Below are 25266 nucleotides of genomic sequence, written 5' to 3' on the forward strand. Positions count from 1 at the left end.
TTGATGAGTAAAAGCACTGTTGTCACTGCTCCACTGAACTCATGCACATGCTTCCTAAGGATTATCAATGGTAATGCGAAATTAGATCCCAGTTATATTTCTTTTTTAGACACAGCCACTCAGAGTCATTGATAGATGTCTGTACATAAATGGGTACACTGCAAACAGGAACTGGTAATAACCAGTTCAGCTTTTAATGGTGGCAATTTGATAGACTGGCGACCTGTCAAAGGTGTACCCCGCCCTTGCTAAATGTCAGCTTTGATTGCCCCCAGCCACCCTGTGACCTGATTAAGATAAGCATTATGGATAATGAATGAATGAATGGTGCCAATTTGCCTAAATCGAACAAAAAGGATAAAAAGGGTCTCAAAAGAGAATCCCACGACCCACCTGTAGTTGGCATTACAGCAACTAATTTGATGAGCTTTTATGGGTCTTGCTCTCTTGAGCAAAAATGTTTTAGTTTCACCTTTTTTAATGTAATATAATTTTTCCTATCGCATACCTATTATTTGGCCTTTTTATATTCCTCTTATATAACATTGTTCTGATTCATCTCAGGCACAACATGTTATTATGAAGTTACATTATTTCGTCAGGGTTGCAGCAGCAGAAGCTCAGCAGACATGCAGCAGATGCAGCAGAGCCTGAGCTTTTCATTATTTGGTGATACAGAGCCGTTTTTTTTTTTTTTTTTTCTGTCCCATCTTGGTGGAGAATAAACACAGAAAAATAAAAGGGCTTCCACTCTTGCAGTTCTTGTGGTACTTAATTATGATTTACAAATGTGACTACAGCGGCTTGTTTTTGCTCCTGGCAGCAGACTTATAAATCCACCTGCTATGAAAATTGTTTAATAGCAACAAAATAAAAAAGAAAAGTTACAAGCTAATATATCACATTGCACACTCACCAAATGTGTTAGATCATTGCCAGCTCACCCTTTTACTGTTCAGATGATAAATATATAGATGAATAAATAGCAGCATTTTTGTATTGGCACATTATTACATAATAAAAGACATAAGAAAGGATGTGACTTAAACTATGGCAGAAGGACTAGAACATGCAGACATCAAGACAAAACAATACAAGACAGTTAATGATGACACATTATAGTTACAGTGATACATTGTGTTTATGGACAGAAGCAGGCACCCAAAAAAACAGGCCCAGCATCTGTTTATATTTTTAATGTTTATTTTGAACAATATTAAATTTTATATTCATTACACAGATATGCGTAGAAGCCTTACTGAGGCTTTTACTTTTACGTCGTATATCTGAACAGTCCTTTTCCAGAAAGCTATAACTCAAAAATAAAGGCCCATCAAACTTTGTTGTTAATTGCGTTCATCATTTTGACAGCCTAAAATTAAAGTGTCCTTTTAGAATATGGTTCTCTTTTATGAGTTAAAAATCTTCCAAGGAGGTTTGATAGGGTAGAATCCCGGGGCAGCTGGATATAAATATTACAGGCAGTTACTTTGATCAGGTGAAGATGTGTGAGGGTTAGTGGCTGGTCTGGACTCTCAGCAGTAATAGCTGTTAGCCCAGAGAGATGCTCTACCACAGTTGGACTGCTGTCAAGATATTGGCTCTGGTAATACTGAGCAATTTTGATCTTGGAGCCGCTGGTGTCGCAGTAAACGTTGGACTGGTGGATGTCATTATGTGTGAGCTGCAGTCTGATGGAGAACAGTGGCTGGTGTAATGTGGTTGGCACGCTGTGCTGCTGTTGGCAGCGAAGTGCAGCAGCTGTCACATATTGACATTGCACTGATTTTTGGTAACACAGCTACACACAAGTATGTGCCAGATGACGTGTCCAATAGATGTTTATTTTGCAAATTTGTTACTTAAAACAAATAAATAAATAAATAAATAATAATGTGGCCCACAAAATTACTTAAAAAATTACACTAATTAAGTCCAGAGTACATTTCCTGAGCTCAGATTTTGCTATGAGACATAAGTTAAGGAAACATCCAAAGAATTAAATGGAGTTCAATAGGCATATGAGAAGAAAAAGCACAGTGTCAGATGAATGGATGTGACAGTGCAGGAGATCACCTCTTTTCCTGTTTTCTACCAGCAGTCGGTCAGAAACCTGACCACAACTGACCTTAACCAAGTAGTTTTTGTGTCTAAACCTGACTACGTTTTAGAGAATAAGTCTGCAGAATTCATCCGACTGACAGGAACTGTGTGTGCATCCAAAGCCTGATATACAGTATCTTATTCCTCTCTGCCATAGAGCTCCAAATGCTGTCCAAAAAAACACTATTAAAAACACATCAATGAGCCAGAGCCTGTTACAGTGGGAGACAAGTTCCTTTAATGCTATGAACACACACACTGTAGTTTTTACACACACACACACACGCTGTCCCACTACCAGAAATACTCAGAAGAGAACCAAATGTGGATAAATCCTCCACAAATAGTCCCCAACAAATGCACGATTTCCTCCTGCATTTGATGAAAAAAACTACAGTGACCAGCTGTTTAAGGAAATGAAACCTTTGAAAAATAAGAACATATATAGTGCTATATACTATAGGTCTACAGACACGCGCACACACACACACACACACACATATATATCTATATCTATACATATATATATAGATAGATAGATAGATAGATAAAACTAGATAGTAATAAGAATTATAATAACAATGAAAAAAAATGTGCTTCAGTGACCAGAGACGTGGTTGCTGCAGCACCTTCGGTGCCCCTGCTTTGCTCGGCTCTAGCTGAGGGCCATCATCTCAGTGTGAAATCTCCACAGCTGTGCCTTACATGCATAGTGCATTGTGGGATATGCGATTGTGCTTCAGTGCCTGCTCCCCTCTCACCCTTGGCAATGGTTCCATCTATGTCCAATCGGGGATGGATTGATCTGTCAGCCTATGCATCTATGTATCTATGTATGTATGTCAGTATATGCATGTACGTACATAGATAAAGCTCTCTGCTCTGTCTCTGTCATGAGCTTCCTTCCTCTTCCTCCCTCCCATATGTTCCTGTGTTTTCCACAGCTGTGTGTGAGGGTGAGGAAACAACACCACCAACAACCACAATTCTGACTGTGAAATAAACTGTTACTCATTCCTCTCTCTGTGTCTCTGGCCTCCGTTTCTACCAGATTACGATAACAGAGACCGTGCTGTTCTTGGTCCAGTACACATCCAAAGAGTTCGACCGGTCTGAGAAGACAGTGGCCACTGGGGACTGCTGTTACCTCAACCCACTGGTGCGCCGGACCTTCCGCTTCCTTGGTAAGTCTCAGTCTTTTGGCTAGTTTTAATTACAGCAAACTGAGTATTTTTTACTGGTCTGTGTGTTTAGACTCTCAGTTCAGTGTCACTGCAGCACTTCCACCTCTCAAAAACTAAACGGGATGTGGAACATTTTTTGGATGTTATTCAGACTGGTTTCCTCCCACAGTCCTAAGACATGCAGGCTAGGTTCAGGTTTGTTCTTGACCTTATTTTCCTCTGAGCTGCATCCCATGATCTCCCTGGATAGAAGTGGCTTAGTTATTGTGGAGATTACTAAGATTACTAACCCTGTTTGTGATCAAGGGTGGATATGCAGCACAACTGGCACAGCAGCAGAAACCTGGATTCAATGTTGAACAAAGTCATTTCCACCAAGTGGGTCCAGTCCTTTTTTATATAATTTATTTTAGGAGGACAATTTGCTTTAATTAATATTTATATTAGTTCTTAAGTGGCATGTACGTGGGATTTAAGACAGCCTGTCAAATCCATCAGTTGTCAGAATTTTCTTGACCACCTCCCGTTTTAGTCATAAACTGCCTTTTTGTTTTGTAACTTCATGCCAGCCCGTTACCCACTTAATCTCTGTCGCAGTTCAGCTCTATACTGTTACAGCTTTCACAGCTTCTCTGCGTCCTCTACTGTCACTGACGCTGCTACATTTTGTGATGAGGTCATTTGCTGATTTCTTAAAGCTCTGCTTTTTACTTTCTGGTGACATTTTTGTGAATGAAATCTGCCCACAGATGCAGCACAACAGGTATCCTTATAAAGCAATTTAGCAGCATCTGTTACGCTAATGATTAGATCTCTTGAACGTACACCTACTAAGTAATCGATGACAAGCGCATCAAATCAGAGGTTCTGCTAGCTACACACAGATCTAACCATTTCACATAAATTCTTATTAAAGATGCCCATGCATACACATACATTTTAGAGGACGACAATAAAAACCATGACGGTTTCTGAAATACACATTTTCTCACATGTATATCCACACACATCTTCCCGCAAGTCTATACAGTAGGATATCAGTGCATACAGAAATGCAAAGATGCATGTATTCTAGCAGTTAAGGCACTGAAAGACATGCATACAATGTGTCAGTGTGTAAAACGCACACATTGCAGCACAACATTGGCCTCTCCTCGTCCTCTCTCCTCCTTAAGTGAGAGCAGCAGATAAAGCTGCAGAAGAGGATTATTACCTAGATCCCTGAGGGGGAATCCACTTGGTGGCCTGGCTTTAGCCTCGCATTTACTCATCCAGCATGCCATTCATGCTGCTCGTTAATGTTAACAGGACTCTCATTCCAGGCTAAAGCTCTTTTCATCCCTAAGAGACTGGAATTGGTTATCATGTATTATACACTGGTGCAGTGTTATATCTGAATAAGGCTTGTGTCTTAATGTTAATTGATGTCAGTTTCAAAGAGCACGGCGCAGTGACTTTTCATTAAAGTCGTCTTTTCCCTGCAAAGCAGGGGAAGGAGGATAGACAGCTTCAGCTCCTGGGTTTCCTTTGTGTCATTGTGTTTCTTCAGCAGTGATAGCACACCACCTTCCCTGCTGGAGGAAACTTTCATTGGAAAAAATATATGGTCATCTAATCTCGCTACATCAAAAGAAGCAGGACTGTTTGTTTGGTCTTGAAGATGTTTCTCATTATCCAAGAGGTTCAATCAGTTCCACTGACGGCTGGGGAGCACTGGGCACTTTATTATCATCATGAAATTGTCTCGTAAAGTATATGGAAGCCTTCCTTATTATCCCAATATACCTTTCAACCCACCTCTGTGGTTCTGTGTGTTGGGTGTTGACTGAAAGAATAAGGTTTAACATTCAAGTAATGAAAATAAGTTTCCTTTGAGGGGTGGCCGGGCTCATCCTTCAAGACAGGGTGAGCTTGAAACCAAAATTGTTTCTACAATGTATCATCCCGCCAGTCTAAAAGCAAAAGTGTTTATAGCTGTCCAGAATGGCCACACTTTTAAGGCAGGGTACAGAGCCTGTCATCATAGAGAGGAGCTAAATGCGACAATTGTACAAATGGAGAAAACAGTGAGGGAATTCATAACATTGCACCATTTGGCCCTAATTATGACGTCTGGGAGACGTTGGAGGAAGGAGCATCAGACCCTGTCAGACGATCCAGCAAACTTGATATGGTCAGAAGCCTGGAGCAGGATACCTGGCTGATTATGGCAACTGATTTGGATGTCTCCTAGATGCCTCACTCCAAATTCAATAATTCTTTTTGTTGGCATTTCTGCCTCTATTCATTTTTTTTGACAGAGACAGTAGATAGTGACAGGAATGGTAGGGGGAGAAATGGGATGCCTGGCCTCGCTGGATTCGAACCCGGGTCACTGCGGCCAGGAGCCTTGACGTGAGCTACAGGTTCATCCATTTGTAAAGAGACCCCGGGGAAGACTCAGAACATGCTAGAGCGACTGCATATCCTCTCTGGCCTGGGAATGTCTTAGGATGCTCCAGGAAGAGCTGGGGGATGTACGAACAACATCAGTTGTTCCTTACTAAATGCTTGGTCAGATCAGACGCCCTTGTGAAATAGGTGATGCTAAACAACTTGCTAAACAACTTCCCACACTTTACTTAGGGCACATACAGTATATGCATGTTATTGGCTTCTGTCTCTTACCTGTCCAATCCTCTGTTTATACTCCAGCACTCCTTAAGTGAAGTAAAAGAGGAATAGTGTAACTAACTAATAAGAGGATTTATGGTTTGTGTTTTAGACCACTGTGATGTCCAAACTTTACCACATTTACAGGGGCGCTCACTTTCAGTTTAACCTCCAAAAAGAGTGCTTCAGTGTTTTGTATGTAACCTGTTTGCTCATGTTTCAAGAACTGTTGAATGTTGTTGCAGCGATGGTACAAATCTGAGCAATTATCTTGGCGAGTAAAATGTCTTCACTGACAGAAATGATACACAAAACTAGAAAAATAGGACTCAAGCTGTGAAGCTGAACTATCCTGTTGATCTCACGCAGCACCTTTTCCATGTGTGGCACTCAGAGTTTGTTCTGCATGCGGTGTTTGAGAGATGGAGGCAGTTGTCTTTTTGATGCGAGGGGAGGGGATGCAGAGAAGTGCCTCTGCCCTTTAACTAAGTGCTCACAGCTCACTGAAGCAAACTGCATAAGAGGTGCAGCATTTTCCTCTCTTTACCAACATCAGCTAATGGGTCTAGGGTGAGCTGTCAGTGCCCCTTTACAGCATTAGCAACAGCAGTTAACCCAAATTACAGAGCACTATTTAACATACACAATCTGGAAATCCAATTCCATACAGTGTGTTTGCCTGTGTGTTTTACAGTGCATTTGATGCACGGCTATTGATAACTACTTCTGGCATGCTTGTTGGCACAGTGAGCAACACATGAATTAATCCAGCGGAGACTCTGCTGTGCTACATCGAGAGATCGGGTCTCCTTGCACTGCAGAGCTCCCTTGCGAAGCTGACGGATGCTGCTCGCCTGCCTCTTTCTGAGACTTGGAGCCAGGCCTCCCGAGTTGATTTGAATATGTAGAGGGATTTGTGTGCATGTGGGATCAGAGGGCATTATTTAAAGGTTTTAGAGCCAGGGGATGGTACAGAAATACAGTAACGAGCTTGCTCTGCAGGGCTCAGACTGCACCTGCTGGCAAAGCAACATTGGAGCTGCCTGCTTCCCTGGTACAGCAGAAGACTAACAGAATGAGGCGGTGAGTGCAAACTGAGGAATTCATTGGGAACCTGATGTTTGTTACTTCAGGGCTGTAAAAGTTTAAGGTGCAGTGAGTTTGGATTTTAAAAACATATAGCAGCCTACATATAGTACAAAATTATCATATTTCAGATGAACAAATGAAGGGAAGCCCAACATAAGGTGGCCTGTGCTGTTCTACATAACGTCAGCCTGATGCTGGCCTAACCTTGCGAAGGTGGGGCACCAGGAACAAAAATTAGCAAAAAGAGGCAGCCTCAATATTGAGACAATGCTGCATGATGTCACTACAATAAGAGTTTTAGGTCAAAAAATGTCTCTCACCTAGTTTCTTCAAGGTGTCAGTCAACACAGTGAGTTGAAAGAGACATTATGTTGCTGATGCTAAACCAAGCCAAGATCAATCAGTGTTCATCTCCTCTGCCCGGCCTCAGCACGATTTTTCGGTATGATCATCTGAAAAGACTAAAATATCAGGCAGTCTATTATTTCTGACGTTAGTAAGCTGTTTTTTCACTTATCTTCCCCAGCTTCAGTGCTTCTTGTCAAACTGTGTGTAACTGAACAGATGAACAGAAATCCTCCAAAAAATATTCCTTTGTTTGTCTTTTTTTTATAATGGTAGTGACGAGTGCTGCGTCATTCCAACAGACAATGATGACAACAGCGTATGATTCACATCATTTCATTTAATAAGGTTTTTACTTAAAATTGTCACCTATCTGTATTTTTCAATATATATATATAGGACTGTTGATTAATATTACTGACTCAACAAATGCTTTTTTGAGTTTGAGGTTTTATGGATTGGCACGTCCAGCAGCACCTAAAAAATTCCAACATTTATTCACAGTTTATTGGCTTTGTTTTTAGCCACACTCTGGCAGTGTCACAGTATCAGTCAGTTGGTTGGTCAGTCCACCACTTTGTTGTGGGTTGACTTACAGCAACAATTATTAGATGGACTGCCATTAAATTTTTGACGTTCACTGTGCCCAGAGGATGAGTCATCATTTTTTTTCCCATTGTGTCACTGACCATGTTGACATTTCGTGTTCAGAGAGAAATGTTAACTACTGAATGGATTGCCATGAAATTGGTTGCAACCATTCCTGTTTCCCTCAAGATGAAATGTATTAATTTTGTTTATCCCTGATTTTTCCTGTAGCACCATCTTCAGGACTGACGGAGTGATCATGTTACACCATTGGTCACTGCTCCTTCTAAATGAATTAGTGCAAACAAGCAGTGTTGCCAATTTAGTGCATTTGTCTTTAATAGATTTGGAGACTTTCTAGACCTTTTGCGAGACTTTTTTTTTCAAAAAAGCATGTAGCAACAAATCTAGTGACTTTTTGGACAAATAGAAGAGAGTCGTCAGTCGTCTCTGTGTCGACTCGGTTCAGTGAGTGGCAGCTGAGTGATAATTTTACAAGTAAATACGGCTGAAATCACAGCACAGTTTTTGTCTTTAACTTATGTGTTTGGTGATCTTGTCAGACGAAGTTATGGTTGTAAAATCAGGATTTTAGTAGCAGCTTGGAAATGGCTTGGGAGCTAATATGTCATCTTAATCGGCTGCATTTCAGTCACTGTTTCTGACTTGTTCTGTTGTCTGACAGCAGAAACAGAAAAACGTGAATAATAACAGCTTTATTGAGAATTTCGCTGTATTAAAATACTGTGAGCACAGAGAGTAGGAAATAAGCAAACAGATAACGGGCCGACACAAGGCTGAATGCAAATACAACAAAATTGACGTCCTCAATCATTGACCAGAGGAGGTCCAGACATATAGTGCGTTTATTGTTTTCTTCCTAAATATCTGCTAATGAATCCCGTCAGCATCAGCTATGCCTTGCGTTTGGTTTCGGTTACCAAATATTTGCACACTAACACGATAGACTGAACTACTAACATCCGCGCTTCACACAGAGAGCAGCACACAGCCACTTCGTTACACTTGTTAGCTGGATGCATCTGGGACTCACACGCAGTGTGAATGAGACAGACCCAGATGGGGCTAGAGCTCCTGAAGTGTTCTTCAGCTTGGATCCCTCTGTCCTCTGTAACTCATTTCACAGAACATCTAATAGCCTGTGGGTGTTTCCAAAACAAAGGAAAACAATAATGAAGAATGCATACTCGCCAAGGATGCATTATATCGTGAAGTGAGTGACAGACTCGCACTGAGGATGACACATCACATCCAAGCAGATGGGGAAGCAGATGGGCAAAATGAACAGCTGTGTGTCGTACGTGACATCACCGCCCATCTCAAGCCGGAAGAATGATTTTCTTGCATTTGGTGTCGAGAGGTTGGTTCATGTTTCTGAGCCCAGTGCTACACATGAACTATGGATGTGATACTTAGAGCACATGATAAAAAGTCAAGACTCAAGGATTTATTTGCCACATTTCTCAAAATGCGCAGTCAAATGCGTGGGATAGAAGATTTGATGGAAGTTTATTATTGTTATTATTATGATTATTATTATTATGAGCACACTTAGCAATTCTGACCACACATCTCAGCCTGTTGGATGCTGCCTTGTAACAGTGAGAAACTTCACCCAGAATCCTATGCGTCCTATAGCTGTCATGCACAAGCTGAATTGTTTCTGCACAGCTGCTACCGGATCCTCTCTTTTGTGTTTTTCTCTTACTCTCTCTCTCTCTTTGCTACTGTCAAGTGTGCCAGTGTTCACACGTGACTCGTTACATGTGCATGCTCGGGCTGCGTGTATACATTTCTGTTTGCGTGCCCAAATGTGTGTGTGTGTGTGTGTGTGTGTGTGTGTGTGTGTGTGTGTGTGTTCATGCACATCAGTATTTATGCTTGCTTGCTTGCACGTGCTCGTTGCCAGCATTTACATCTGCTGGAGAGCTGCGCGGCATCATGTGAGCCCGTCCATCTCGCAGCTCTACTCCCCTCTCACTCAGGCCTGGCGATGCTTTGCATAATGACTCACAGGGCCGTGCTGTTTGAGAAAGATTAAATTTAGAACACAGCCGAGGGTCGCGGTGCTCTCACACGCTCAACCTCAGCAGTGTGTTTTTTTTTTTTACCTTCATGCACTTTAAGGCTTTGCTCATTGAACTTTAGATTTGGGAAGTTCATTCATGGCCCCTCTGTCAGTGACATTATGTAATAATAATGTTTAAAAAGAGGTGAGGTTGTCCCCCTGGGAACACACAGCACTGTTCGTCAACAGTCCCTCTGTATACACCCTCATAAAAATCATTCTCAAATTTTCAGAAACTAACTGCTAGATAACAACATGCCTGAGGAAAGATCACAGAAGCTACATTTTGGACCCCAACTGACCACAGATTGCCGTTTTTCACATTTGGCCTGAAATAGGTGTCAGGGAGCAGTCAGGGGCTCTTGTGTGTCCCTCATGGCCAGTAGCAAGAGTTTGAGTGTGTGTGTGAGCTGCAGAGGTTACATCTGTACCTCATGTTTTACACCCAGTGCCAGCGCAAGACGTAATATGACCTTCATGCAGTGAATGTGTGGAGGTCGGGGTCGTGGATGGAGACTGGAGTTCGCCTTTCATCACAGACCCAAATTAATATTCCATGAACGCTCCCTAACCACATTAACCACTGTTGCCATGAAACTGAGAATTGTAAAAAAACATTAGCCTTGGATATAAAACTTCAGTTGAAGCTGCACTGACGTCAAACATGGCGAGAGAGACGCTTGAGGGCGTCCCAGATGTGCTGCATCAGTTGTCTGTCACTGCGATGCTCAACATGGGATTAAACTAACACTTGTCACGACTGCTGCTCAGTGTTGTTCCCAGGTGTGTCTGCCTGGGCCTTTATCAGGCTGATATTGTGTAAATCTGGCATTGATTCCTCCCAGTTTGAGTTAAGGCGACTGTCATGAAGGGTGAGACCAACAGTCCGTGCTGTTTTGTAAGTGGATTTCTAAAAGGTCTGGAGACTGAACGTGGATTCGTGAGTCTTACGAGGACGTGACGGATTCTTGATTTAGATGCGATTCACCAGAGGCCACCAATTCACCAATCAGTCACAACATTAAAGGCGGCAGCCGCTTTTAATGTTGTGGCTGATCTGTGTACATGACAGTGTGTGCAACCGGCAGACCAGCAGGACCACTCACAGCTGCTCATTTCACCCAGAGCTGTCCTCTATAATCAACCCTCAACAGTACCACAGAGCTGCCCTGCCTTCTCGTCTCTCTCCCCCACCTCTCAGCATTAACGTTTTATAATCTCTGTCACACTCCTCTGTCAGTAAGAGCGGCGTCTCCGGAGACTGCAGTGTTGCTCGTTAAAGTGTTTGTGGCTGCTGAATGCGGCACATCTCTTCCCTGACCTGCAGAAGCCATCCCTCCCCGTTCCTCTGGTCGGGATCGACCTCCCTCCCAAGGTTGCTCTGCACCACGAGCACTCTTTGAACATGTTTTAAAAATTGTCTCTCAAAATGATAATCCCCAGCCTCCTTCATCTTTCATGTTGCGCGCTCATTTCTGCTGCACTAAACTCAGAGTTTGAGTTTGCGATTGTGGTCGTTTTTCCCCAATATGTCTTCATCCGTATCCTGTTTCAGTTTATTCCAATCGAAGTAGACACATTAATCACATCACTTCCTGCGCAAGAACTTCGCATTAAAATTGAACTTTAAAGTGGAATCAGTTTAATCAATCATTGACACAGAATAGAAAACTACGCTTTTATCCAAAGTCTGATCTGGGACCTGTTCTGTTCACATGTCTGATCAGGCAATCAGTCGCTCTGCGGTCACTCTCCGGCTTCTTTTGGTTTAGAATAACATTTTTAAATAATAATTAATTCATTAATTGAGTACCTTTTCCAGTGTTACATCAACAGCAGTTGGTACGATGCACAAAACCTGTCCTCCATCTGAAACAACCACATACCCCTCGTGTGCCTACCCCTCATATACGACCCACAGTGGCCGGCTCATGCTAGCACTAGCTTGATTTCCAGAACTGAAATGGTATAATTCATTTCTACACTGACCACTTCATGTTCACCTAGCGCCTGAGGCATTTTGCTGCTGCTGCTGGAGAAGAACAGCAGCTTCATGTGTTCGCCCCTGCACTATTTCCTTATTGTCGCCAGTGCAAAACAATTGTGCGCTGATTCATTCATATCAGTGCTGGATAAGGATAAGCGCTGTAATGATGCCCATTGGCAAAGCTTATCAGCAGTCTAAATTGTAAATGGGAAAATGGATGTGCTCACAATGGTGCAGCTGTAAAATAAACACATATACTGGCACACAGCAAAAGAGAGCAGTGAACAAATAAAAATTAAAATATAGCTGCAAGCGGCAATTTTCATGTTCTCACCCTTTTGCGCTTATTACTGGAATTGAAACAGTAATTCGTTATACTATTCACTTCTGGAAAAAAGTAAAATTATTGCTGTCATGCTTTGCCAGTCAACACCAGTCTCCATATTCTTCATCGTGACAAATAAGCTCTTGATTGTGTTTGCAATTCTTCAACAATCATAACTACCAAAGGCAAATTACATTATAGCAATTTTTAAAGATTAGCTTGTGACATCAACAGAAGATTTTACGCTGCCACACCCTCCGTCCAGTGACACTATCCTTTCCATTGTGATTAACTGCATATCCATTCATTAGTCTACCGATGTTAGGCCTACGCTGACAACACACATAAATTCCACAAATATATGCACTTAACTTTAAGTTTAGGTAAGGCCACGAGGACAGAGGCTTCCATTCTCAAAAAAAACAAAAAAACAAAAAACAAAGCCCAGTTTCAAAATAAAAGGCCCATAAAGACTACAGTAAGGCCATATGGAATTGAGTTGTGCTGCCCACTATTGGCCAATTTTAAGATAGTTTTACTTTTTTCTCTTGGCCCAATGTAACCAGATCACTCAGTTTGTAGCAATGGCTGGTCCAGCCTTTGTCAACATGCTGCTCAGAATGGAAACATAAGCATTCAGTAAAAATGGAGAATATTATAATAATAATGGAGAAAAAAATTGGAAAGAGATTTCGTGGAAGAGCTTCCCAACGTGTCAGTTTGTTGTTAGAGCATCACTGAACAGAAAAGATATCAAACTGTTAAAACTGGGCTAAATTTAGTTGAGGAGTTTAAGCTTTGTAGATTATAACCTTTATTTTAATGGCTCTTCATTGATAACTACTTTCAACAAATGACCAAATCTACAGGAGCTGTTTGTCAGTTTGTAGGAAAACGTCTTGTGAAATCCTTTTCGGACATTACAGTGTTATATGTGGGTTTACAGGTGAGGTGTGACCGCAGTAATCGAGGTCTCTCTAGCCTGTATCCAGAGAAAACTTCATTAATCATTGAAAAATATAATGGGAATTCAAGGAGGGACTTATAAAGTACTTCATGTAATTTAAACTAAGGTTGATCAAGTTATGGGGTGCTCCGGTGGCTCACCTGGTAAAGCACATACCATTAAGGCTTAGTCCTAACTGCGGTGGCCCAGGTTCGAGTCTGACCCGAGGCCTTGTGCTGCATGTCATCCCCTCTCTCTCTTCCTCACTTTCCCATCTCTCTTCCACTTCATCAATCACAATAAAAAAAAATAAAAAAAATAACTTTGAAAAAAAAAAAGATCAAGTGAAGTACACTGACACATCACTCACTCACTGAATCCAGCCCAAACCTTTCCGCCTCCTGCCAGAACAGGCTTCCTGACGAATTATACAAAAGATAATAGGAGACCATCTAGAAAACCTGTGCTGCAATAGTTAAAACAAAAGATATTGTTGGTGACAGACCAAGAGAAATGGAGTATGACACACCTCAGGCACTTCAGGGTGGGTACAGGGACGCTACAGAACCTTAAGCACCGCTACGTCCCACAACTCTTCTCCACTCCATACTACATACTGCCCTGCTCTCTGATTTGGGTATAGAGTCAGTGAGAGTTTGGCTGGGGAACCAGAACACCCAGGTGTTAATTCACAGGAGACCAACACACAGGTGAACAGACACAAACAGTCCTCATTCACTGCTGGTATTCTTCAGGGAAAAGGGGAAGTTGGTATTCAACCCAACTCCAGACTGGAAATAAATTACAAAAGCAGCTCATCTGACCATTTCTCTCAATCCTGATTAAAATCCTGTTCTTACATTTCTCCACAACCACAAACATGAACAGATTTCACTGCAGGTGTTCCAAATAAAAAAAAAAAAAACAAAACAAAAAAACCCCTCCAAATTCAATAACTGCTTTATCCACACTCAAACACTGTCTATACCTGTGACACAGAGCTTAGTCACATCCTCATATTCAACACTCAGACCAGTGTTCTCAGGTCTCCACCTGTGACTTGTGTGTGTTAAAGTATTTGTGAGCACAGAGGGAGTCTGGGAAACTGTGATAACTTTGAGACTCACTGGGTTGTGTATCACGCTGCAGCATTGTGGAGACACTGGCAATGGATCAAAGAGAGAGGTGCACTGGCTCAACCCTGCTCACCCTCCCACACACACACACACAGATATACACTACGACAGTAGGATCACATACACCCAATAAGTATGTGCACTTAAACTCCTGAGCACACACACATGCATGGCTAAACAGTGGCCGTGCAGCAGATCATAGCATTGTTTGAAGCAGGCAAACTGAATTAGATTTATGCCCTAATAAGCAATTTTTGGTCGTCCCTCTCTGAGTTGCCAAAGCCAACCGGGATGACACAGGGTGTGTGTGTGTGTGTGTGTGTGTGTGGGGGTGGGGGGGGGGGGGGTGGGGGGGGGGGGGGTTAGCTATAGCAACTGTAAGTCCTCTGTAAAACGTGGAGCGACCCACCCTTACATGTTCGTGTCGGCGAAAGTGGGACAGCGATGAGCCATGCTCAGCGAGTGAGTCACACGGCGCTTGACAAAATCTATTTGATGCTTGTTAAGAAACGGGCCTGTCAGCATCCGGAGCCTCACACCGCTCCTCTGTGTGAGGAGGACGAGGAGTGAGAAAGGAGAGGCGGTGACTTCAACGGCGACATTTAAGAACAAGAACTCGTGTGAAAGGAGAAGAAAGACGGAGCCTTGCTCAGTGGCCGTGACGCCTCCCCGTCTGTTTTCATAAATCTCCTCTCGGCTTCAAAGCTGGGAGACGGGCTGAATTAGTTTGCAGCAGCACAAACACTTGACAGCGACTGGAAAAGCTGCTGTTGTTTCCCCAGCAAATAATGCATCTTGGAAGTGTGTGTGTGTGTGTGCGTGTGTGTGTGGTGAACAGCCCTCTCAGTGTGTGTGAGAGAGTTGTCTGAACAAGCACCTGTTTGGTAATTCAGTGTGACACAGGGCCGGGCTCTCGTAGGAGGGAGGCAATTATTTCTGTTAAAGCCCCTCTATCACTGAGACGTAAAGCCTGGCTGGTTTGGTTAAGAGCAGAATGAGTTCATGGATGGTGGCACCTAGGTGTGTGTGTGTGTGTGTGTGTGTGTTTGGTTTGGGTGAGCAGCAGGGAGTTGTGTACCTGTTATTAAGGTGTCCCCGTAGACAGCGAGCCTGTGTTATGCAGCGTCACACAGTGTGAGGAACAGCGGCTCTCTGCTGAGGGACAAACAGGCTCCGAGTGGTGTTAGAGGGGAATCATTCACACTGAAAATACACGTACACTGAATGATTTATGTCCCGTCCTTGTTTTATGAAGCCACTGTCTCAACACAGTGTGGCTTTTTTCAGAGACTGGGGAGAGAGGAGACGGAAGAGCTGCAGACAGAGGTCACACTGACATAGACGTTTCTCTACAGAGTCGATCCTGTAGAATGCAATTCATTGTTATATGGGAGAAGAAAATAATTGTTATCAATTTATAAAATTACATAGATAGAACAAAATGGCAGTAATGTCTGATAACACCACAGTGATGTTCGCTCTAATGTTTGCACTGCTCCGTGCCACCAGGCTAATGTCAAGGCTCTGAGATGCACACACATGTGGTCTCTAACTGTACGTCAGACAGTGAGAGTTTGCTGTAACCATGACAGCAGGAAGCGAGGAGAGCGAGGACCGCTGCCGCTCTCATAACCTCGCACAGCTGTCTGATGGCTCGCTGTGTGACAACAACAACCACTGAAACCAGGAAAAGAATTCAAGAGCTTATTTCACTGGAAGCCGAATGTGTCTGCATCAGCAGTAAACAAACACCCCCTAGTTAAAAGTGAGTTTGTCTTATTGTTACTGCACTTGGATGTTTGAGTACAGAGTTTGATGTTAGGCCGTTTTACATTCATCTTCTGAAGGTGGAAAATCGGTCTGTGATAAGCGTAAATCTCACTTCAAGTCTCAGAGCAACATCAGCTTCAAAGTTTGAAAGTACTGTATGCAAAGATTCTGTTCGAGTGGGTGGAAAACAGCGGAGTGGAGGGTGTAATACAGGCTGAGCGCAGCCAGTAACCACCGCAGTGGAGTCGCACCCTGGCTGCAAGTAACAATTATTGTCATTACTTTATTGATTAAAGCCAACAGTCCAGATAGGACTATTATATGTGACAAAGAAAAGCTGTAAATCCTGACAAGCATATTTGACATTTTCGTTTGAAGAATGACTAAAACAGTTGATGGATTATCAAAACAGTTGCCATTTAATTCTCTTTCAATCAACTAAATGATGAGCTGACTAATAGCTGCAGCTTTAAGTTGCCCTCAGCTGCCAGTCATTCAAAGTACAGAACAACAGCTGGAACGCCTCGCTCTTATGATATTGTATGAGAGAAATATAAAAAACTCACTGTTGAGTAGCCACAACAGCACATAATATTCATATATGATATATTAACCTAATATATATATATATATATATATATATATATATATATATATACAGTATATATGAAGTGGGGTGAAAGTATTACCATATTTTATTTGAATTGTTTGGCCATCACAACAGTTTTTTTAATGTTCCAGGCTGGGTCATAGCATTTCTGCATTAGCTCATATTATAATACACATTGGCAGATGGTCTCAGACTCAGACTTGATTATGTGTATTTGACATAATCAAGTATTGTCATGTTAAAGTTTATTTTTATTCACACAGAAATAGAATTGGTTAAATGGAGCACTTACTAAAATAAGACACTAAGACGGTGCACATTTCTTTATTCTCAGCACATAGACACACACACACATACACACACACACACACACACATCCAACCCCATTTTCCAACAGTTGCTTTTTCGAAGACACTTTCACAGTAGTCCTGAGTGAGAAGAGGGTCATCATCCATGAAGCCTTTCTTTCTCATAAAAGCAATGTATTACAGCAGAACGTAAATCCCTCAGTAAATGTGCAGCTTGTCTATCAGACACAGATTCACACACTCTTGTCGAGCTCTTGGAAGTGGTGGGAATGATTTTCTCTGGCAGTTAGCATTTGTCTCTGTCTTTTTGTCTTTTCAAACTCCTCCACATCTGCGATGGCAGTAGTTCTTGGCGGCTTGACAGATCATTCAGGTGTCGGTCTGTTTCTACAGGAAAGATGTCGGAAGACTTTTTGGACTCGTTTTTAGTTGTCATGATTTTATTTCTTCCGTGGCAGCAAAACACATGACATGAGTGCTAACGAAAGCTTTTGAGTGCTGACTGTCTCTAACAGACTCTCTATAAATGGACTGAAAGATGTTTGCTAGTCTAGCAATCTTAAGGGACGGGATATAATCAGTCACAAGTAGCTTGTATGATGTGTTGTGCGACAACATCAACATCAAGTGTTGATAGTTGTTCTGAGCAGCCACACTTGAATAAAAAGCCAGCTGTCATAGAGAAGGGGCAGATATGATATTGTTTCAATATGGTGATAGTGGTGCAGATTTTCAGACGTCTCTCCTGGTAGACATTCATAGTGTTGCACTAATGTTATTAATATGTTATTTGTTTGTCTGGAGGCTGATGGGTCTCAGTGGTGGACTGAAATTTGACAGATAACGGTGGTGCTGGTGGTGAAACATCCCACACAACTCATTATTTTTAATTAGCTCCACTGTCTCAGTCTGAATATCACAAACTTTGCAGCTCTGTCTACGCCATGTCCTCCCTCTTAGCATCTTCTTTCTTCTTCCCAGGAGTGTACACCTTCGGCCTCTTCACCGTCGACATCTTCGTCAACGCAGGCCAAGTGGTGACAGGAAACCTTGCCCCCTACTTCCTGACGGTCTGTAAGCCAAACTACACGGCGCTGGGCTGCCAGCAGGCTCTGCGCTACATCAGCCACCAGGAGGCCTGCACAGGAAACCAGGACGACATCCTGCGGGCCCGTAAAACCTTCCCGTCGAAGGAGGCCGCACTCAGCGTCTACGCTGCGCTCTACCTGGCTGTGAGTTACTCTGCCACCGCAGTGTATACTGTGGGTTAAGTCATGTCACTTGAAAGATGTCAGATGTGTCAAGAAACATGAGAGTCAGATGGTGAGACAGGTGAAGTGTAAAATGATGACCCAGACTGTCTGCTGTAAACATCCATCACGGCGCACAGACCCACTTACTGCTTCATCCTTCATCTGTCACAGAGTTTTTCTTTGCGATGAAGGATTATTGGTAACATTTTAGGCACCGCTTACTTTCACTGTGACCTCAAAATCAAGTGGTTTAGATAATCTGAGTGATCCATTTCTTTTTTTTCTCACCTGTCTCACCATCAGACAGACAATATAATATTATCACGGCTGATAGAAGTTATTGCCAAAGCCAAGGTATGATTTTTAATAAATAGGAACCGCTTTTTAGGGTTTGACTATAGAAGAAATTGTAGACTCCTGCTGTCACAAGCCGACACAGACTGAGGAAGATAGGTCTCTAGCAATTAAAAATATACAGTTTATGCTTGTATTTATTTTATTTATTTATTTAAATGAATTTGTTGCAGCTAACTTTACAAGATTGCACTCTGTCAGTAAATCTCTCTCAGTTATACCCAGGGGTCTGACAGTTATTAGCTGAAATCTGCACAACACATAAAGATTTTGGAATTGAAACAAATATGAACGTAAGAATAAGCACAAAAATAACATGATTTAACGCAATATATCAAATGTATAAATGACTTCCAACAATTTCTAGAAGTCTTGCAATTTGGGATATGAGCTTATTTGCTTTCTTGTGAAGATTTGAGGTTCAGATTGATGTCAAAATTTAGTCTGTGCGTGAAGTAAGGAACTTGAGCTAGCCCAGATTAGCTCAAGTTAGCTCAGGTTAGCGTAAACAGTAGCTAAAAGCAGGTGGTAACCAATAAAACATTGCACCTTTTTGGAATCACGTTTTCACTGTGAGGTTGCCAAGCAACCGGCAGAGCCTCCAGCAAATCACTGTCCTCAGCTGCTGGTTGCTATGACATAGCCCACCACATGAAAATAAACATATCTGTTTGTGTAGGGATGAAAACCTGATACAGTGTGTCCGTTAGTTAGCTTTAGTTTTCTGGATAGAGCCAGGCCAGCTCCTTCCCCCAGCTTCTACTCTTTATGCTAAGGTAGGCTAGACTATGGCTCTGTATTTATATATGAGATGGATATCAAGCTCCTCATATTTCAGAAGGTAAAACTGTTGAGCGATATTTCTTTGAAAAAAGGGTTGAGCATACCTAAACTACAAAGAAATTCTTTAAATGAGGATTGCATGAATAAGAAAAGGAGCAAAATCACAGTTTTAGGCAGTGAGTAAGGTTTATGTATTGTAGGTGCTGAACATCACTCAGATAATGGCTTGAGAGCTGAGGAAAAAGATCCCATGAGGAAGTAATTCTATTTTCTAGTTATTGGATGGCTGCCAAGTCAGATTACACAGGAAGTCAGGCCAAGTTAGCATTTTAGCGCTACCAGCTTTCTCCAAATATCTCTTCTTCTGTAAATTTGAGAATGCCAGTGATATATTTATGCAAATCATATTCAGCCCAAACTGCTTTTCCACAGAAAACGTTGCAGCATCAGTTTAAAAGCAGCTGGTTCAGCTGTTGACTCACCAGCTACAGCTTCAGTGAGAGGAAGAAGGCAGAATCCCAGGACAGCTCTCAGTTTCTGTTCACTCCTCTCTTTATTTTTGGTGCAAGTTCCTATCAAAATGAGATAAAACCTAAGTGGGAGTTAGAAGAGGTTTGGTGAAGTGAATGTGTGACTGGTGACCTTGACCCATAAAGTTGTGTAAGTGATTTCACACTTTGTGAAAGCTGTGATCGCAAAAGATGTCACAGGTCATAACTGATGTTGAACTGCTTTTTTTTTCTACAAGCTATAGAAAAGCAAGGACCAAGTTTTTAAAATATGAACATATGGATAGAGAACCATCCAAGCCTTCATGTGCGTAGGCCTATATTGGATGGTCTCTCATCAACAAGGAGTTTCTGTCTGCATAAATTTTGTTTTTTGTAAGTACAAATTCTAGAGACTGTTCTGTGTGAAAATCCCAGGAGATCAGCAGGTTCAGAAACACTCAGACCAGCCCATCTGACACCAACAATCATGTCACAGTCACTGATGTCACATTTTGTCCCCATTCTGATGTTTGACGTGAACATTAACTGAAGCTCCTGACCTGTATCTGCAGGGTTTTATGCATTACACTGCTGCCATGATTGGCTGATTGGATAATTGCATGAATAATAATAATAATAATAAAAATAATGATAATAGTAATGTGTACAGGTGTTTCTGATAAAGTGCTCAGTGAGTGCGGCAGTCCTGTGACTGGGATTCAGGCTTCTCATTAACAAACACTAATCTGAGGTGGATGCTTTCACTAAAAGCTTCCTCTGCTTGTAACAATGTCAAAGTGTTTATCTGTTATCTCCACTGCACGTCTTCACTGTACATGACCTCGCATCTAATCTCTATGATGTCTAATGAGATTATCGCATTTAACACACTGATTAATTTCTCACTTGACTTTCTTATGTAACGCAAAGGGAAGTGGATCTGACATACGACACAGACACATCCCAGAATTCATTTTGAGGGAGTGGCCCTCTCCCTTCACTGATGTCAGATTTAAGCATGACTTGAGGAATCTCTTGAAGATTCCTGCACTTGCCTTCTGTCACCTTACTGAATAAGGACTGATTATTTGATGTGTTCCCACAGGTAGCCATCCTCATCTAAGTTGTATCTATAAATAATTACCAATCCAAAGTTGGTGTTCATTGTTCTTCCAAGTCTTTGGATTCATAACTTTTCAAAGATGCACATTAATATGTAGAAACATACACACACACACACACACACAAAAGAATATGTTAGCTGCGTTGGCTACCTTCCCCACTTTCACTTCCTGTGCAGTCAAAACAAGTTACAGTGACAAGTCTCACAGGAAGACAGAGCTTTGAAAGAACCTCCAAATGGGTCATTCTTCACTGGCTTTTTTACCCAAACTCATAAGGAAGCCTGACAAGCTTAGAAACAGGATTCTAGCCGACACATATGCACACCAATGAAAAAAAAAAAAAAAACATGCTGTATGTGCAAATGCAAACACACAAGTGAATATATTGTTTTCTCTTCCCTTGTTTTAATCATGTTGGTGCACTTTGTTTTGAAATAGCTGAATCTCATGTTGAATACAGGGGTGAACAAGCCATTTAGCCTGGGCATAAACCACAGTACTGAAGAGGTGAAACATTATCTCACACAGTCTGATGATGTGTTTGAATCTTAAAAAAATCAACCGAATATTATATAAGATAAAATAAAAGCTGTGAAATTCAGAGCTGCAGACGCACAGCAGCAGGATACTATACACAGTACGTTATGAGCATCCTCTATTAACCAAAAAGTAAAATGAAATATACTGAATATTTTATATAACAAAATAAAATAGTATCAAGACAATATATTGAAATAAAAATAAACATAAATCAAAATCTGGAGACAAGGTTTCAAGGTGGCTATGGCAAAATGGGAGAGAACACAACTTGTTAGCAGTGATTTTAAAGGTTTAATATTGGAGCACACATTAAACAAGTTATACATTTATATAGAGTATAGATAACTACTCTAAAAAGTTAGCTTGCACCATCGGCTTTAGAAACAGCTGTATGAACAGATCTGCCGCCATCTTCTCATGTCTGATGGCGTGAGACCAGCTCACAGTCCAGTAAGACCTAAACGAGCATAAAGGAATTCATGCTTTACAAATGTAGCCACAAGTATAGTTTTATTGTACAACACTACTCATTAATTTCTCTTCCATATTTAATCGCAGCACAGCAGTAGCCTTCAGCCATTAGCTGTGCGAGTCCACACAGTGCACCATATGCAGCAATGCAATAATGGAGGAGGTACATGCAAAGGCCCTTTTTCCACAATAATATGAACAAAGCTTTAGGCTTCACATTTATTGTCTTCTCCATTTTACATGTGTAACTACAGCGATATCATCATAGTAGACTTCAGATATTAGGTCACAGCAATAATCTTAATGAGCAACAGTGAATGCACCATGGATTTTTTTTTTTTTTACCCTGGGTGATTTTACAATTGAGCATCAATTAAAGAGAAGGCAGTAAGGTCAATGCCCCATTACTCAATGATGTGAACAAAATTATCTAATTGTGCGATTACATGTGATATTTTTTTTTTTTTCTTTTATGGATAGAGCATAAATAACACAGCAGTTGTCATTCATTTACTTTTTGTTGTTAGACTGCCATTAGTATCTAAAGCATGACAAGCAATTCTAGTATTTGTTACATTTATATAAATGTATGCAAATGCAGGTTTTTTGTTTTTTTTTTCCTCTTCCTTTTTTGATTGAAGATCCCTGTCTGCATTGTGTCTCCTGTCACGTGGGAAATTACACCTATACTGTTGGCTACACAAGCAGTGTAGACAATATCAATGCAACCTCCTTATGTGTTGAAACATTTGGTATGATTGACTTTCCTTAGAAAGATGAATACTAGATGACATCTTCCAACAGCATATTTCTTTGCACAGAGCAGTGTAGAATACATACTCACACATATAGTCCAGTTAGGTACAAGGGAACAGGGGAACAAGATGTATAGGGTATAAGGGGGTTACAATATGGGACTTGATGAAATGAAATTATTCTGTAGGTATTTTATCTTTTTTTTTTTACTGTAAGGTTGCACATGGCATATCTATTATCTACTATCTACTATCTGTAAAGCTTTGAGCTTAATGGTAGACTGGATGATAGAAGGAAGCCACTCTTTAGTAAAAGGCAGTCTGCTTTGAGTTTGCTAAATGGCATTTAAATGTCTGGAATAGATTATCTGGTCTGATGAGACAAAAACTGAACCTTTTCCTCACAACTCTAAGCAAATCCAGGTGTAGAGACTTACCCAAGAAGACCTGAAGCTATAATTGCTGCCAAAGGGGCTTCTAGAAAGTAATGACAGTACTGAAATTACAGAAGTAGTAGGTGAACACTATAAAATAGAAATATATCAATCTCATGTGTCTAGTGTCCAGCAGTATCCTCATATCCTTCTATAAGAGCTCCATCAAATTGCCAATCCAGCTTCATATCTTCTGCCATAAATGAACAGCTCTTTGAGTTAAGTGTCTCACTTAAAAACTTTTTTTTTCTTCCTGTGCCCTTTCAGTACAGTGTGTTGCAAATGCCCTCACAAGCATTTTAGCATTTTTATCTAATTAATCCATCACACTGTGGGCACAAGTCTAACCTGCTCGAAAGCTTGAACCTGCAGACAGCAGAGCAGCAGCGGATTTCCGCCTTGTCATTTACTGTGGATTTATCCTTTAACCACAGCACACAAATCAAGCTTTCCCACAAAGGCTCTGATTCTTCCTGATGGTCTGATTACTTTGATTTTCTGTGTCAGAGAGCCAGCGTCTGCCTGAGTGCCCATGAGCGATGGATGCACAGATTTGGACCATCAGTGACTCCCTGCACGATGGGGAGAGCAGATTGCCTCTGTTATCTAGGTCATTTAGCAAAGGCCATTGTGTGTGTGTGTTTGTGTGTGTGTTTGTGTGTGTGTACAGCTCTGCGTTTAGGGCATGCATGCAGTTTGCACACACAAGAGTCATACCCACAGAGCAAAGGCACACACACGCACAACCCTGCAGCTTTGAGGAGATGATGATTACCCCTCTTCAAACTCTCATTGTCTCGGTCATTACAGCAATGCCAGGGCCAAACACAGCCATGCAGCATGCACTGAACCCGAGGATTTATCGAAATGAGGCTGTAATTACCCCCATTCAAATGGTAATGTAACAGTAATGTGCAGACTCACAATTACTTATTGTAATGTCCGGGCTTGACTCTAGACTGAAAACTTGTGTCACTTTTTTATCTGCAACCAAGAGCAAATATGAATTATTTGGTTCAAAAAATGTCCTTGCATTACAGTTATATTTTTAAACAACCTAGGTCTTGTCATTTTGTCTATGTGACTCATTCCTATTGGTTACAAAAACATTTAACTGACCACACGATGATTGCGCAGATTTGACTGATATCATTCTTTTCATCTCATTCTCCAAAAGACAATGAATAAATGTATTTCCCAACATGCTGATGCACACTTTAAACTTTATTAATGGAAACATGCACTAATTTATAATTCATTATTTTCAGAAATTTGAAAAGTCTACAAACATGTTGTCTTCCCTCTGTTGTACACTTACATGTTGTGAGTGTGCATAGAGACTGTGCCCATCAGTGCTTGTTGTCAGGTATTGATTATTAGTATTATTGTTGTTACAATACAGCTTCTGTAGACTGACAGAGACAGTGTGTGTGTGGACTGTGTGATGGGACTGTGTGTGTCTGTGGGCGTGCCATCCAGCTGTGGGAGCCTTGTTGTTGTTCTTGTTGTTTTGTAGTCGGCAGCTTCAGTTTGTTTGTTGCCATGGTATTTCTACTGAGCGTGGGCGGTGATGTACTGTACTGTGACGTCATTTTTTTACATTGAAGTTTGGCTTTTTGAAGGCAGTGCTCTTTGATCTGTCTGCTCAGGGATGTTGGCTAAAACTACCCAGTTCTTCTTCTTCTTCTTCTTCTTCTTCTTCTTCTTCTTCTTCTTCTTCTTCTTCTTCTTCTTCTTCTTCTTCTTCTTCTCCTGCTTATTCAAAACAAGCCAGAAACACATCTTCTTGTGCAGCCAGACATGTCATGAATGCACGTGATGCGTCTGAGTAATATTGTGAGCAAAGTTACCAAATGTATGATCCCAACAGTGCACTCTGCATAAAAACATTAAACTTTCACAGTAGAATGTACAAATGTTACTAAATTC

General features: G+C 41.4%; 1 protein-coding gene and 1 long non-coding RNA gene across 4 annotated transcripts in view; both read left to right on the forward strand.

The window, feature by feature from the left end:
- The window catches only part of LOC139625524 (phospholipid phosphatase-related protein type 5-like), a 104972-nt gene that overhangs the window by 53051 nt on the left and 26655 nt on the right, over positions 1 to 25266 (forward strand). For all 3 annotated transcript variants that reach the window (XM_071485576.1, XM_071485574.1, XM_071485575.1), the window contains 2 exons: positions 3155 to 3287; positions 18114 to 18364. In XM_071485576.1, coding sequence (XP_071341677.1) covers positions 3155 to 3287; positions 18114 to 18364 — 384 coding nt within the window. The remainder of the gene's footprint in view (positions 1 to 3154; positions 3288 to 18113; positions 18365 to 25266) is intronic.
- Positions 19336 to 25080, forward strand: LOC139625525 (uncharacterized). Its single transcript, XR_011691908.1, has 2 exons — positions 19336 to 19515; positions 19955 to 25080. It is a non-coding gene; the product is annotated as an uncharacterized lncRNA (long non-coding RNA).

This window comes from Trachinotus anak, unplaced genomic scaffold, assembly GCF_046630095.1.
Source record: "Trachinotus anak isolate AG129_WGS33_773 ecotype Australia unplaced genomic scaffold, CSIRO_AGI_Tana_v1 ptg000009l, whole genome shotgun sequence".
Taxonomy (NCBI): Eukaryota; Metazoa; Chordata; class Actinopteri; order Carangiformes; family Carangidae; genus Trachinotus; species Trachinotus anak.